Source organism: Aspergillus aculeatinus (genome assembly GCF_003184765.1).
Source record: "Aspergillus aculeatinus CBS 121060 unplaced genomic scaffold BO66scaffold_50, whole genome shotgun sequence".
NCBI lineage: Eukaryota > Fungi > Ascomycota > Eurotiomycetes > Eurotiales > Aspergillaceae > Aspergillus > Aspergillus aculeatinus.
The window spans coordinates 118,519-134,022 of NW_020291519.1; the positions used below are offsets into that span (position 1 = coordinate 118,519).

General features: G+C 52.1%; 3 protein-coding genes across 3 annotated transcripts; 1 reads left to right on the forward strand and 2 right to left on the reverse strand.

The window, feature by feature from the left end:
* Positions 1 to 2,569: 2,569 nt before the first annotated feature.
* On the forward strand, positions 2,570 to 5,958 carry BO66DRAFT_442039 (uncharacterized protein; the record flags this gene model as incomplete). Its single annotated transcript, XM_025651385.1, has 6 exons — positions 2,570 to 2,759; positions 2,870 to 3,027; positions 3,100 to 3,193; positions 3,248 to 3,476; positions 3,533 to 5,817; positions 5,879 to 5,958. The coding sequence occupies 6 exons, from the start codon at positions 2,570 to 2,572 to the stop codon at positions 5,956 to 5,958; spliced, it is 3,036 nt and encodes a 1,011-aa protein (XP_025500291.1).
* A 1,074-nt stretch (positions 5,959 to 7,032) lies between these two features.
* Positions 7,033 to 9,489, reverse strand: BO66DRAFT_381319 (putative sucrose transporter; the record flags this gene model as incomplete). Its single annotated transcript, XM_025645949.1, has 8 exons — positions 7,033 to 8,215; positions 8,272 to 8,387; positions 8,446 to 8,635; positions 8,686 to 8,757; positions 8,810 to 8,876; positions 8,933 to 9,177; positions 9,249 to 9,274; positions 9,392 to 9,489. The coding sequence occupies 8 exons, from the start codon at positions 9,487 to 9,489 to the stop codon at positions 7,329 to 7,331; spliced, it is 1,701 nt and encodes a 566-aa protein (XP_025500292.1). The 3' UTR covers positions 7,033 to 7,328.
* A 1,395-nt stretch (positions 9,490 to 10,884) lies between these two features.
* BO66DRAFT_394611 (glucose-6-phosphate dehydrogenase) lies at positions 10,885 to 13,622 on the reverse strand. The gene is made up of 9 exons (XM_025648028.1): positions 13,497 to 13,622; positions 12,996 to 13,068; positions 12,892 to 12,912; positions 12,479 to 12,823; positions 12,212 to 12,409; positions 11,992 to 12,153; positions 11,734 to 11,941; positions 11,303 to 11,674; positions 10,885 to 11,245 (listed from the first exon to the last, which is right to left on the reverse strand). The coding sequence occupies exons 1-9, from the start codon at positions 13,538 to 13,540 to the stop codon at positions 11,136 to 11,138; spliced, it is 1,533 nt and encodes a 510-aa protein (XP_025500293.1). The 5' UTR covers positions 13,541 to 13,622; the 3' UTR covers positions 10,885 to 11,135.
* Between the last annotated feature and the right edge of the window lie 1,882 nt (positions 13,623 to 15,504).

The window sequence follows — 15,504 nt, forward strand, 5'->3', positions numbered from 1 at the left end:
ATGCAGTAAGAAGAGAGTTAAGTTTGAGAATTGGGGGAAACAGTGGATGGGGGGGTTAATGTGGATATCGATGTGAATGAGACAAGCCAGTGTGACGGTAAAGACAAAGGGGGGGCGGCGCGCAAAGGAAAGTGGGAGTGGGAGGGAATGGGAGGGAGTGGCTTTGTGTGGCTCAAAACGAGAGAAAGAGTAAAAGAGAAACAGGCCAGACAAGCAGCAGCAGCAGCCGCAGCAGCCAGACAAGCCAGGCAGTCAGGCAGCCGATGCAAGGATGGCCTCAGGTATAACCAACCTTCGGGAAACAAAGAGTGCGGCTCCAGGTAAGTCAACAGCAACTGGAGTTGAGAGAAGAAGTGGGTAACAATTAGGACAATAGTGACGATGATGGTGAAGCTGATGAAGCTGAATGTTGTTGATGACGGGATGAATGGATAGGGTGGAAGGTGAATGGAAGGAACACGCGGGTGATGCAGAAGATTATTCTAAAGATAGTCCCAGGCGTTTTACCCGCTCGCCAACGGCGGCTCTCGACTGCCGCCCGCTCTCCCAGGCTCCAGCTACTACGAGTAGTTATTTATAGGATCCTTCCGGAATCCAGATTGACAGATGACTACCGAGTAGACTAGACTAGACAACTAGACCCTTAACTAACTAACTTACTTACCCTCACTGACACGACGATCAGTCAGCTGAGGTTCATATAAGATGCTGTCCGAGCTCATTGTGATCCCCGCCTCCATTCCTTCCTTTGACTGTGACTGTCACTGTCATTGCTACTACAATACGGAGTACACTCATTGCCTTGAGTCATGTCACCAGCTTGCTCGGTGGTAGACCCTCACTGAAAAGGGCTAAGGATTCGATGGGTTTCACAGGCCAACACTGACATTCTCACCCACAACCACCAAAGTCTCGACGCTACTACCTTAAGCATCATCCCACTTCAAGGTTGGGGGAAGAATGGTTTCACTTCGGGGCGAATGGAGTTGAACAAGCTGGGCTGGTTGGTGAACCCCGAGGGGTCCAGAAGGGGCCCGGGCCCGGGCCCGGCCTGACCGCCTGCCTGCTTGTTCGGGTCAGCCTCAAAAAAGCTTTTAGGGTACGGACAACTGGCCAGCGACTGGAGTGGTAACTAGATGAAGGGATGGATCATGGATACACCGGCGACTCTCCCGTCGCCATCGCACCGGACCTTACCTCTTATCATTTCACTGCCTCCCATTCGGGTTTAGGTCCAGGTTAGTATTGGGTTTTCCCGCCTGGACCAGTCACAGAACCCGTCTTAATTATGATGATTATGAGGATTATGAGGATTATGAGGATTATTGAACAACCATCAATCGGGCATTGAACCTAGAATTGTTGTCCAATTCTATTGATCCCCCAATGGATCACAGCTGATGTCGATTATTTGCTGCTGTACTACCGTCTACTGACCTTCTGACGGAAACTGTGTTGCAGTTGGGATCGGGGTCTGAGGAAAAATTAATGTGTCAGTTATATATGCCGGGCAATCGACGTGCTTCATCCAACTCATGCATCACTAAAACTGTATCCATCCTGTGCACTGTAGGTAGAAGCATGTCGGGGCAGATCCACGTTCGGAGACGGTGAGTCGGTAAGTTAATTGGTAAGATAGTTTCAACTGCTAATGCAAGAGGAATTGGCCACTGCATGAGGCTCGAGATTCTTCATCGATTCAGAACCATGGATGGCGGGCGTATCAACCAACGATTGCAGGTTGAGTGACTGACTTAGTTATTTTCCAACCCCTGAAACGGCAACCCCAGTCGATCCTCATCATCACCGGCGGTCCCTTCATCTCCTCCATCTGCCCATTCCTTCCCTCTTCCTCCTCCTCCTCCTCCTCCTCCTCTTCCGCTTTTCTTGCTTTGCTTTGCGCCGCACTGCATCTCTCTTCTCTTCTTTTCTTTTTCTTCTTCCCTCTTGTCTTTCCCACTGACTGGTCACAACTGCAATTCACCCTCCCCACTTCCTCCATCGTGGCTGCAGTGGCCGCTGCGGTGGCATATTTACGAACCTGATTGCTTCCCGCCCTGCAGGCGATCCTTCCTGGACACTTGGTCGGCCTTCGCTGCTGCTGCTGCTGCTGCTGCATCTATCGCCTTCGGCCATTTTTTTCCCGCCTTCTTTTCGGTCGCTTTGGCTCGATTCGTTCAACCAGTCTGTAGACGCTGATAATTGATTGAGCTATCTGATCTGAATCGCTACTTCAGGACGCTGTTTACATCCACTGTCCCTCCCCTTGGGGGTTGTCGCTTTCCTCTTAATCCGCGCGTCTCCAGTTTTTTTCTATCATTCCTCCGCTTCATTCAAATCTTGCACCGTGTACCTGCTAGCCATACTTCGTGATCAGCTCGTCTAGTTAATTTCGCAACTTTTTCTTATCGGATCTCGCTAGTGACCCCCGGTTACACGCCCCTCCTGCGCCTCCGCTGTTGGGCATTGTTATCCGAACCACCTCCCCTCCCACTCCCCGGTTATCTTTCTCTGAGGATCGCGTCGTCCGCCCGCCGAAAACCTGGCGCGCAAAAAGTGTCGGTTCAGAATGCCTTTCTTTACTCGCGTTTTTCGCAGTAAGGATGCCAACACCCCCAAGAAGAACGCCAAAACCTCCGAGGTAGAAGATCAGGGCCCCGCAAAGCCCACATGGACAGACGCGTGGCAGCGAACCGAAGTTGCCCCAGAAGAAGTCCAGGAGCTATTGCACGGATGTACTCAGGAGTTGAAAGCACGAGGTAGGCCTCCATTGTGGCGGATGATCCACCCCCGCTTCCCATGCCAAATTTAGTCCACCCCTGTGTGCATTCTTCGACTTGCTGATCCTTGCCTCCTTCTTCTTTGACAGCTCTCCAAACTCCCTTTCTTCTTCTACCGTTCCGCCCAAGCTCTGACGCCAGCGCCGCACGCACCTTCATCCGTAACTATTTCAACCAGTCCGTGGAGAAAGGCTCGCCGGTAAACGGAGAAGCATTGGCACAAGATCTGCGGCTGTCGGACCCAATCGTGAGTGGCTTCAACCAATGTCCTGATTACTACCGCGACTTGGTTCTTACTCTTCGCTTTCGAGGGATATAGGTCATATGTAGTGTGTTGAAATGGTGTTGGAGCAGACTCCCAGGTGGTGTCGTGACCTGGGAAGCTTATGAATTATTCAAGGTTGGCGAACAAGGTGCGACGATGGAGGCACCCTGGCTCCGGTATCAGGCCAGCTGACCATGCATAGACTCTCAGTTCGCTCGCGATGCATTCTCCACTTTCATCCCGATTAGTGTTGATTCAGACGCTCGGGCGAAGATCATCACCGACTTCTTCGACCTGCTCGCTGCTGTTGCGGCACATGGTAAATCGAATGGCCTTGGTGGCCGCAAACTGTCTCGCTATGCTGGATGGTGGGCTTTTGACCACGCAGATACAGGCAGTGGCTTCGAAGCCGCCTACAAGAACTGGGCCAGGTATGTTGCGAAGACATTTATTGAACCAAGGGCTCTGAAAGCTTACTCTTCCTCAGCGCGGCGGATGCGACAAGCCATCTGTTTTTCGCCTATCTACGCTCCTTATCGCCAGAACCCCGTGGGATCAACTCCATCTCCTCCCTACCTATTGCTCTGCAGAGCTTGATTCAGGGAACGGAATATCCGCCGGAGACTCCCACTCTTCTTCAGGTCTCGACGACGAAGGTGGTGATGATTGTTGACACAGTCTCCCCTACCCCCTTCGCTCTGCTGCGGCGCGCAAAGAACTTCGAGTACAGAGACAGTGACCGGCACCTGCAGGAATTTGCTGGCTTCGACGACCCTGTTCGCGCGCTCACTGACGAATGTCTCCGTGTACTGAAATCTATTGCCTCAACTAATCAGTCCGCAGCGACAGATTCGGACACTACCACCCGAGATGAAGCCTCGTGGTCAAGGTTTGAAGATTTTGGCTTTGGAGGCGCACTTGAGTCGGATCCCAACAACGATGCAAATAAATTCAGTCTACCCAGAAATGACTTTGGCAGCCTGAAATCCGCTCCCCAGTCTGGTACTGGAGATCTGGGCCGGCCCACCACCCCTTCCTGGGCGGATTTCATGTCCTCAGGCTTTGGTGATGAGACCGCTCTCAAAGGACCCGGTGGCCCTTTGCTGTTGCCCCCGGACAAGATTCTTCCTCCTTTGTCTACGGTCCGTGTTCAGAGCTCGCAGTCGCACAAACGCAGCTTGAATGACGAGCCCCTAACGGAGCCGGCTGAACTAGCAAGCATCACTACTCTGGATCTGGATGACTCTTTCTGGTGGGTTTGGATCAGTAGCTTGGCGGGTGAAGAACCGACCAACCGGAAAGCGGTATTCGGACGCTGCGCGTTACTCGAGACCATTATCAAAGATGCCAAGTGGCTGGTGCTGGAAGAACAAGTGAAGGGGGCCGCCCCTGAGCCTGATCCCGGTGCATATATTGCCGAGAAGAAGCGGTTCTTCGGCTTCTCTACTCGAAAGAAGGGTGTTACGCGTCGCAAGTCCTCAGCCAAGAAGGTCAGCTCGATGGAAGAGTCCTACAAACGAGCCGATAATACAGCACCGACAAGTAAGACTAGTATCGCTCCGGACCAGCATGCCCGCATCCAGGCGGCTGCCGCTGCCCTTCAAAAGCGACACCGTGAGGAACAAGAAGCTGCCAACGCCAGAACCAATGTGCCCCAAGATGCGCGATATTCCACCAAGACGAACTCCATCATGACTCTGCAGCCGTCGATCATGAATGAGGCATCTCAGGCTATGAAATGGGCGACCAATTATGACAAGAATACTTACCGCAGCGCCTACCTGAGCAACAGCCGTGCGGGCACAGGTTCCTTGGCAGACGACGTGAAGGAATCAACAGATGACCAGCCCAGCACTCCGACATCGCTAGCGCCGAGCACCACTCGGCAGGCGCCCCCGCCTCTGCCCAAGGACACCCCGGCCAGCTCCCCCAAACCCGCAGTACCCAGAAAAGAGATTCCTGCTAGCGACTCTACTCCCAACGCTAGTCGGAATGGTAGCACCAGTGCTGCGGCTGATCTGTCGACGACAGAGTCTCTTCCCAAGCAATCAATGGATTCAGATGAATCCAGGCAGAAGCTCAAGAAGAAGACGGGCAACACCGGGTTCAAGAACATGTTCGGGACGATCAAAAAGAAGAGCGAGCCTGAACCCAAGCCCCCAGTGAAGATCGCTCCCGCTGGAGGCTCGGCTGTTGCAGCAGCTCGTGCTGCCCTCGAGGATAGGGCGAGAGCAGCCCAGGAGCATCCTATCCGCCCAGCAAATAACAATACGTTGAAGAAGAAGCCTGTACCGCTGGCGCCAGCTGCAGAGATTACCAAGGCCAATGTAGAGGCCCCGAAACCTGATGTGGAGCCTGTTGTCCAGAAGAAGGAACCCGAGATTGCTCCCGATGCTCAAGCTCCTGTGCCGACTTCTAAAGCCCCCGAATCGCCGGACAACCAACCTAAGATTCGCCGCCAAGCCGAGTACGACGCGCTCTCTCGTATCGACACGAAAGAGCGAGCCGCTGCCGACCAGGAATTCTCCCAATTCGATCAAGGCCCTCTAGTGGAACAGCCGGCCTTCGTCCCCGAATCCCCTGTTTCTGAAGAATTTACCGATGCTTCGGCGCATGCCCCGGGTGACGAGCCTGTCTCTCCCCCCAAGCCGGTCCCATCCTCGTACGACCGTTGGGCTCAGATCCGCCAGAATGCCGCCGAGAGAGCCGCCCAGATGGAGGCTCGCAAGGAGAACGACTACACTAGCGATGACAACACGAGCGAAGAAGAGAGTAAGTCACCTTTGTGCTAGTTGTAACGTTTTCCAAGCAAGTTTCTAACATCTCTTTGTAGGTTTTGAGACGCGCGCTGCTCGCATCAAGGCCAGAGTAGCCGAGCTGACTGGGAACATGCAAGCCGCCAACCAGCCCTAGAATCCGCCAACACACGTGATAACGTTTTCGTTATGCTATGCTTCCGGCCTTAACCTTCTGCTACTGTCTTTCTATATTGGCTGTCTTTTCCGCACATATACCTCGCCGCGCATCTGATGTGATTTAGTTTTTACCTGTTCATACAAACAAACACCCTCTTAATTAATGTATTTTTCTCTGTCTCCTACGCTTACATACCCAGGGTCATCATCCCTTTCCTGCTTGTATTGATCCTATTGAGTCTGGATGGATGCCAAGGTGTCTTGTCTGTACGCGCATCTAGATATCTCCCACTCGCGTTCAGCTATTCATTCCCGAGTTTGTGTACGACTGACTAGCTTATTCTGTTTGTAGCGAGAACCATACTTGGTACTTGTTTGTTCCAGCAATCACATGGCTTGCAACGTTACTATCATACTGAGTAATTTGGTGCATCTCTTCTTCGACCTTAATCGGTGTACACCACGTTTCCGCCGCCGTCTTGTTTCAGGGGCGGTGGTTAGTTGAGCCCTAAATTCGTCACCGCTTTCTTACCTTCCACCGGGAGTATAGGTGTACTGTTGTTGTACCTTACTCGGGCATCTTTTCAGACCCCATGCCGGTTAACCGTTCAATGATTACTACGTACAGTACACAATATGTTTCCAGATGGTGAAAGTCATGCCCCCCCCGCTTACTTGAGACAGAACCGGGCTATGATACTGTACTTCTTAACTGTACAGCACACGTTATTTACAGTAAAACCAACCTACTCCGAAGATCCCTACCCTGACTCAAAATTCGGAAACAAACAGCAGCACACCAATTAATACTTTTCTATTCTTCAGCTTCAGCTTCAGTACCAGTCGAGAAAATTAAATCAACAAGGCCAGACAGAAAAAAAATCTATTACAAAAACTCTAAGGCGTGAAGTATGTCTGTCATCCAAGCCTGACTGACGTCCATGCACAGAACGGTATATAGCAACAGCACAAAAAATGGGACCATCAAGGATTCAGTCGAACCTCATGTCCCGCAGGTATATGGTTGATTTGTGGGTTGTGCGAACAAAAAGTCTTTGGACAAGTGGGAGGAAAAGTTGGGGGGGGGGGGGGTAAGAGATAGATAATCGTATAGATCGTTGCGTATATATCAATGCATGCCATTCCGGGGTTGGTTGCTTTGGCGTCGATATGTGTAGAGTAGAAGAAGATAAAAACATTATGCATTAGGGGGTATTGGAGAATGAAATCGTGGGTATATGTGTGAGATGTGACGACCGCGTTGAGAGGTCCTTGTACAGGATTTCACCTGGTTTGCCACTTTTTCGACGGATGAGATCTTTCGCCGGGGGATGAAGATGCGCTTTAATGCTCGAGGGCATCATGAGCTCATGACACGTGGCGCATCCGTCGTGTGGCTTCGACAGCTACGAGGGCGCTGATGGCGCCGATGAATAGACAAATCGAGATAGCGTTGGGTCTGCTCTTATCCAGATTCATCCACTGAGACGATTCCTGCGCAGAGTCGTCGCGCTTGGTGCTGCCCGGTTCGAAGATACTGAACACGATCCAGCTGATGAATGTGCCCACAAACTGCGGGAGGGTTGTGTAAACATTCAGCACGCCGAGGTAAATACCCGCAAGCTCTCCTGTCGAAGGGACACTAGAGCCGCCATCCTCCACGTCGCTGTCACTGTCTGAATCGTGGTGGTTGAGCCGGAGGACGTCCATTTCCGTGTCCGTGGCTGTTCGGTCGGCGAAGCCGCCCGTACGAACGCTCGAAGACGTGATCATGGTCACTCGGGACGATGGAGACGGGTTCATGGCTAGTTTGTTGATTTCAACCCCCATGAAGGCGAAAGGGGCCCAGCAGCTGATGGCCCAGGGGATACCGCAAAGAGCGACTAAGAAGGTTGCAAAAGCGCGCGATCGTGCCAGGGGGGCGAAAACCATGGTGGCGGCAAACATGATGTGCGAGATTAACCACGTTGTCTGCAAGTCCGGACGGACGCTGGGGACTTTCTTCAATAGGGAGGCGATTCCGGGAGGTGGCCGTGGTGTGAACCGCGGCCGTTTGTTGTCTGGTGGCTGTACGCAGAACGGCAAAAGTACGGCTCCAAAAAGGGTGATGGATGAGAAGACAACTAGTGATGAACTGCCGACACGACCGACCTCTCCTAGCATATCACTTGGGCGTACCGCATCCTTGGGAACTTCGTAGCGAAAATATGTCTCACCAACCCATGTCGTGCTGTAGAACAGAAACGGGAACCAGCCTATACATTCCGATCAGAATACCATCTTGATAAACAGAGACAAAAGTGCACCATACCAATCCAGGCCCAAAATTGGGCCCAGCAAATCGCTTGAATGCGCGGTGGCAGCTCCATTGTTGTTTTCCACAACTGGGAGATCACCTGTAGCGCCCCGGCCTTATCATCGGAGTCCCTAAGGTTTGGTTATCAGTAAGTGTAACGATTCAGAGACCGTGCTGTGTTCCAGGTACCTTGCTGTGATCAGGACTCGCTCCTTCACCGCGTAGGATGTGACAGAAACTGCCGCTATTAGAGATAACGCAGCAAAGACCGTCATTTGCTTGAATTGCGTATCGCCAAAAGCAGTCCCAAAGATTTTGACAGTGTCAATCGAGCCGATCACATAACCTATAAGCTGTCCAATGGCCGTCATCCGGGTTGCTGCTGAGGTTTAGTTCTCAGTCCTAGTAGTGCAAGGAGAGGAGGCATACCCCATGCTGAACCAGTTTGTTGGAGCGGAATCGGCAACGTATCGACTATGAGACTGCGACAGCACGCTTGCACTGCTTTGCGGTTAACCGAGGAAAGCTCGATGCAGGGTAAGTCAGCACATACCAACATTGATTGCAAAATCTACCGCGTAGATGCTCAGAACGGCAATGGCGATAGTAGTGCTTTTGGCCTAGGAAGATGTTAAGCCGTCGAATGCCACCCAAAAAACAGGAGCAAAGCAGGTACCTTCTCGGCATCTTTGACGAACATCCTGACAATCTCCGTTGTCCACCCCAACAGCAGTAGGCACATTGCGACCACCACCGATCCCACGAGCATGAATGGTCTCCGCCGACCCCATTTCAAGCGAGACCGGTCAGCGATCACACCAATAAGCGGCTGTATGATCAGCCCGGAAAGCGGACCAGCAATCCAGACCAGCGACGTCTTAGACTTTGTGAGGCCGAGCTGAAGCAGATAGGGCGTGCAATCTTAAGTCGCACGAACGAGTTAGAAACGCTTGCGAAGGTTTTTGCCCCCCCCCCCCCAAAAAATCACGTACATGTCATCTCAATGCCCCATGTAAACCTGCGAGCGACAAGAAGCAAGTCAGATGGATTGCTGTTGCTGTATTCCTTCTCCCGAGCGGGCAGAAATGGCGGAGAACGGTTCTTTAGGGGAAGGGGGGGGGGGGGAAACACTCACTGCAAACCCAGCAGACTGAAAGTCAAAAGCACCATGCGCACCCATTCTCTTCGTCCTCGGATTGAGGGAGAACCCACCCATCTTGCAGCTTGAGGCATCCTGCGAATCTGAATCGCGCGCATGCACTGTGACGCCCCGGTGCTCCACTAATGGTAACGCTTTCCATTAACCAGCGTTGGTTCGCCCGCTCACTCAACTCACTCCGTGCCTGAGATCGGGCCGAGGACAATGTCGTCAACAGGCTCCCCAAACTGTCGCGCGTGGTGAATATATATCCTTCGAGGCTGGAACAATTGATCGAAAGAAGCACAGAGGTTTAGGGCGAATCAATTAAAAAAAAGAAGGCAGTGGTTGGGGGAAGTGAGGTTGGTTGTCGCACGGTTTTTGGTCGTTTTTAAAAATAGCCGGAAAGGGTTTCGTACTTGGTGGTATTCCAAGTGCGGAGCTCCGGCAAAAATGTAGCAGGTACGGAGTATAGCTGCGGGGAAAAGAGGGTCGTAGTTTAATGCGCGATATGCCTGCGGTCAATGAAAATTCAGTTCTGTGGGAGTGTGATGGATTCGAGTTTGGCTGAAAAGCATCGAGATCGCGAAGAAAAAGGGAGAGAAGAAAAGGGCCAAGATGAGAGAGGACAAGAGAGAGAAAAGGAAAAGGAAAAGGAAAAAAGAGAAGGAGAAGGGGATAGAAGACGAAGAAGAAGCCCCCCCGGGCTGTGAAGGGCAAGCAAGAAAGACGACGCGGCAGCGGCAGGACAGCCAAAGACGACGCATGCGGGCCCCCGGCCCGTCGTGGTGGGTGGTCTGGTCTGGTCTGGTCTGAAGAGACCCACTGCTGCTACTATTCATATACATATCCTACGAACTGCCAGGCCCCCCAGAGCAGAGCAAGGCACGCGACCTGGAGGGATTAGATTGCACCCCTGGAGGCCTGGGCACCCGCTGGGCACCCGCTGGGCATCCTCCGGGTATCCCCTTCTCTCCCTACACGACATAGAATCTGAAATAACAGGCCTTAACCCTTCTTGGTTAAGGGCTCAACCATCAGGACGATTGACAGCTGCGTTAAATTATGATCCTCATACCATAGTGGGGTTTACCTTCGCCGTTCCAGGGTCCATCTCGGAGAGTCATCTCAGGAACGGCTCGATTCCCATGAGCCTTGAACCCGGTGGTTGCAGGAATTGTTGGGCGGAAGAGTGCGGAAGACTGGGAGGGGAACATCTACAGACCTCAGCTTCGCAGGATGCTCCCTTGCCGCCGCTCAATTGCCCAGTTAGGCAATGAATGATTCCGTTCGCTTAGCTATCCGAAGCGTGGTATGTGGTCTGCCTGCCAGGAGATATGCATCCGTACAGCTTGGTTCTAGAACCTGGATGGGCTGCGGGAATTCACTCTATTACCTTCCGCCAGCATTCCTACGATTCTGCGACAGCCAACCTGATCCGACCTACACCACCTCTAAACACCACACCATGACCAGACCAGACTCATATGGTTCGTAACGTGCTCTGCATTCGTTTCTAAAGAAATAGGAGGGGTGGTAAACAGTAACTCCAGTCATTGCCCGACCGACCGATGAACAGTACCGTGAAGCTTGCATTCCTGTCATATCAACCCACATGTCCGGTCTTGCCGTAGATCTCGCCCCATAGCATTAACATTTTTTCATAACTTAGTCTGACATTTTACTTCGTTCGTGAGGCCCCACTCCCACCTTCAGCGTGTCCTGATGGCTATGCCATCAATTACAACCGGTTGGGGGTAGAGGTCAAGGGCCACTGGTAGCCAGCGGCATCGCTGAACTTGTAGCCGAAAGAGGCCGTGAAGTCATCCAGAACCGCAGGTCCACGGGACCCTGAATCAACTGTCAGTGATCGCACGGGGAATTTACCGATTCAAGGTGTACACATACCGTAGGGGTATTCCATGGGGATAATCTCCTTGTTGTCGTCAAGGTAGTGCAGAAGAGGGGTGAAGATTCTCCAGCTGGCGTCCAATTCATCGTCACGGACGAAGTTGGAGTGGTCGCCCTTCAGGGCGTCGAGGATCAGGGACTCGTAGGCCTCGGGGATCTTGAGGTCGGAGAAGCGGCGGCGGTAGGTGAGGTCGAGCTCGGTCACCACAGTCTGCATGGACAGACCGGGCAACTTGGAGTTCATCTTGATGTAGACGGACTCGTTGGGCTGGACACGGATAACGAGCTCGTTGCGGGGAATGTCCTTGAAGATTCCAGACGTGACGTCACGGAACTGGATACGGATCTCGGTCTTCTGCTCGTTCAGGGCTGCACAAAGTCAATATACCAGCTCGAGAATCGGACACATGCTACCAATACGGGCGTACCTTTTCCGGCCTTCAGGATGAAAGGAACACCATCCCATCTCTCATTCTTGATGTAGGCAACCATGGCGCAGAAGGTGGGGCAACGAGAGTCCTGGGGGACGGTCTCATCCTCCTTGTAGGCGGGCTTGCTGCCGTCCAGCGACTTTCCGTACTGACCGATGATGACGTTCTTGGGCTCAATGGCGTCCATCGCACGGAGAACACGGACCTGAGATGAAATCAGTCATGGAATCCGATGCGAGTGAGAAAGACGCTTACCTTCTCGTCACGGATATCCTCAGCAGAGAAGGAGATAGGGCGCTCCATGGCAAGCAGGGTCAAGACCTGCAGCAGGTGGTTTTGCATGACATCACGGATGATACCGAACTCATCGAAGTAACCGCCACGACCCTCAGTGCCGAAAGGCTCCTTGAAAGTGATCTAAACCGCAGAATCTTAGCGACTGACAAAGACCGGCGAAACCCGCAGAACATCATACCTGAACGTTATCGATGTGGTGGCGGTTCCAGGTGGCGTTGAAGAATTCGTTTCCGAAGCGCATGATGAGGATGTTCTTGACCATCTCCTTACCCAGGTAGTGGTCGATACGGAAGATCTCCTCCTCCTTCCAGTTGGGGTCGAGGGCCTTCTGGAGGTCGCGCGAGCTCTGCAGGTCCTTACCGAAGGGCTTCTCAACCTATAGTACAACACGAAACATGTGAGTGGTGGTTCGCCGGTCACGATTGTGGCATGGGGGGTGACTCACGATGATGCGAGCAACGCCGCTCTTAGGGTAGCAGTTGCGCTTCAGCTGGTCGGAGACGGTGGTGAAGACACTGGGGGGAAGCGCCATGTAGAAGATTCTGTTCTGCTCCTTCTGGCCCTTCTCCACCTCCTCGAGGTGCTTGTTGAGGTTAATGAACGAGTCATCCTTGTCGTACTGGCCGGAGATGTAGCTGCAGAACTGGCAGAAGCTATCCAGTTGCTCTTCGATTTCCTTGGTGGGAGTCTTGATGTATGAGCGCACACGTCTCAGGTATTCTTCGTGATCCATGTTTGTCCGGGCATAGCCGACGATCTTGATGCCCTTGGGCAGGAACTTGTTGCGGTACTACAGGTGCGGTTAGTATCGGGGGACAATTTCGAGGACAACCTTGAAATTGGTCATTATCAACATACGAGGCCGAAGAGCGCGGGGAACTACAATAATTGTCAGCTTCAATGTCTGTCTTTCGATACAGCATCTGTATCAGTTGTGCTCTCCCGCACACGGAGTGACTCACAGTCTTCTTCTTCGCAAGATCTCCGGATGCACCTAGTACTACAATGACGGTGTCATCTTTGAGTTCGGCGGTGCTGCGTTGGAAATCCATATTAGCTTCTCAAGTCGGCAAGGATTGACTGATGATTGCAAGGATGTGATGTATGTCGATCTGAGAAAATCAAATGGAACTAGGAAACGGCAGAAAAAAGACAGAAGTGGGCAAATTCAACGGAATCTTTGATCTTGATCACGAATTGGTAGAGAACGCGATCGCGGAATTAGGAGAGGGGAATGGTGGAAGCGGGGCGGGCTCGTAGATGAGTGTTTGGCAACCGGCCCGGTGGTAAGAAGTGGTAGTGGTGGTGGTGGGTGAAGTTCACGTAGCAGTGATAGTACTTGGGCGGTGGACAAGGAGGGAACGGAGGAAATGGAGGAGGGGGAAAAAGAGAGGAAGGAGGGGTGTGATGTCAGCGAGGGAAGGTCGCAGACTCGCAGTAACTAGTACTACTACTTTACTCACCCAGCGCTCTGGCGTTCCTCAGTGCGGGCTATCGTGCTGGCCATTGTTCTTTGGATGGTGGGGGTTGTTGAGTCGGTTTAGGATGGGAGGGGGTAGGTAGGGTAAATAAATCACAGATAGAGAGAGAGAGAGAGAGAGAGAGAGAGGAGAAGAGAGAAGAGAAGAGGTAGGAAAACTGAATCAAAGGGTTTAAGGGAAATTTCCCAACAAGTCCGGCGGAGCAAGTACTTTTTAAGAGCGTGAGGGCTCGACGGGAGTAGCGTAAGATGGCCGGAGGGGGAGCTGCTGCTGTTCTGCTCTGCTTCTTGCTGGAACAAGCGCAAAGGTGGGCGGGCGCAAAGCAATCGAGCCCGGGTGGGGCACTTGTTCTTTCCACTACGTCGATGCTGCGCTGCCGCGGGACCCCGTGAGGGTGAGGGTGAGGGTGAGGGTGAGAAGACTGTAAGGTAAATTACTATTCAATTCAATTCAATTTCAGGAATTGATTGATTTGATTGATTGATTATTCTTCTTCTTCTCTTCTGCTCAATTAATTCTCTCCGTCTTACTTTCGGACATGAAAGATCGTCGTAGTTCGGTAGATTCTCTTCTCGAGCGCATCTCCTTGGAGTAGGAAATTCTGTCCGCTTTATAGTTGATTGATCCCATCTGTTCCAACCAACCTCCCGCTCCGGTTCAGTTCCCACCCTGTAGCAATGACTCTCGAGATTATATCATTGCTTGGTAACAGAAACATACTCTGAAGTTGATGGACGAATAACTACAGAGATACTATAATAAAAATTCCCGACCGTTCCGCTCAGAAGCCCCATCAGCGCTATTATAGCTCTACCACCAGAGACAACAAAAAAAAAACAAAAAGCCATGCTCTCAGCCCATTTGGATGAATCTGGGGAATGATTGACCCTCCTCTCAAAATCTCATACCCGGAGGCGGATGAAGCTCGAATAGAAAGCACATCTTGGAGTCACATGGGACACACCCCGCGTTCACCATGATCCAATAGTTCGTTTGACCCCCTCCAACTCCGATCTGACATGCCTCTTTGTTTCTACTCGTATCCCTTATGAACTGAGGAGCATGGGGTTACGAGAGCTTCCTCCCGGATCCCGTCGTCGTACATGAAATGTATATCGGCGGGGCGTTGGATGAAGACCGTGTGGAGCTTCCAGCCATGCAGGTCAGCTTCAATCCTAAGGGGGACCTGTCCTGCTAAGATAGGGAACAATGGATCGTATTCAACCCGGCGCATCCCAACCACAGGACAAGGTCATGGCAATCTACCTACTCATCCGGTATGTTACAGGACAACATGGTGGGGATACAATCCGAGAGAATCCCGCCTACATAAAGCTTGCGCCTGCCCCTCTTTTCATCTCAATTTCAATCCCCATTTTACATACTAGTGAAAGATTCAACCGTTTTTCAGCACTGTGCTGATAACAGCAGAATGCATTAAGCCGATGTTCAGGCTATTCCACAACTGCAACCGTATAGATCGCGCCAGAAGCTGCAGCGAAGGGCTATTGGTTGCCGGGGGTTGCGGTAAACCAGGTGAGACTGTGAGACTCCTGAATCCGCGTCTCCGGTGACCAGCGTCGTGGGGTTAGATCGGCGAATTTGTCATCCAGAAAAGGATGATACGGATTTAATTTTCCCGTGAGATGGGCGTAGTGTAGCAGGAACAGTGAATCAAACCGAACTTTCGGCCCAGTCGAGTCCGGAGATGGTGCTAAGGATGCCGAGTCAGGGCTGGATTGGCTTGCGGAGTATTATACTCCCTATCACACCTACTGTGAGACGGATGTACTTCGATCGCCGTTGCATTCCAGCCTCACTATTGAACCACATGCTCTTGGTTCCTGTCAGTCTTTAATGCATTTGCATCGATGCCTCGATGGATATACTAATTTCTGAGAATCTGACGCCCGAGGCAAGCATCTTGAAGATGAAATGGCGTGCTTGAAGGGAAAGGACATCATGTCAGGTTCGTTGCCGATTGCTGGTG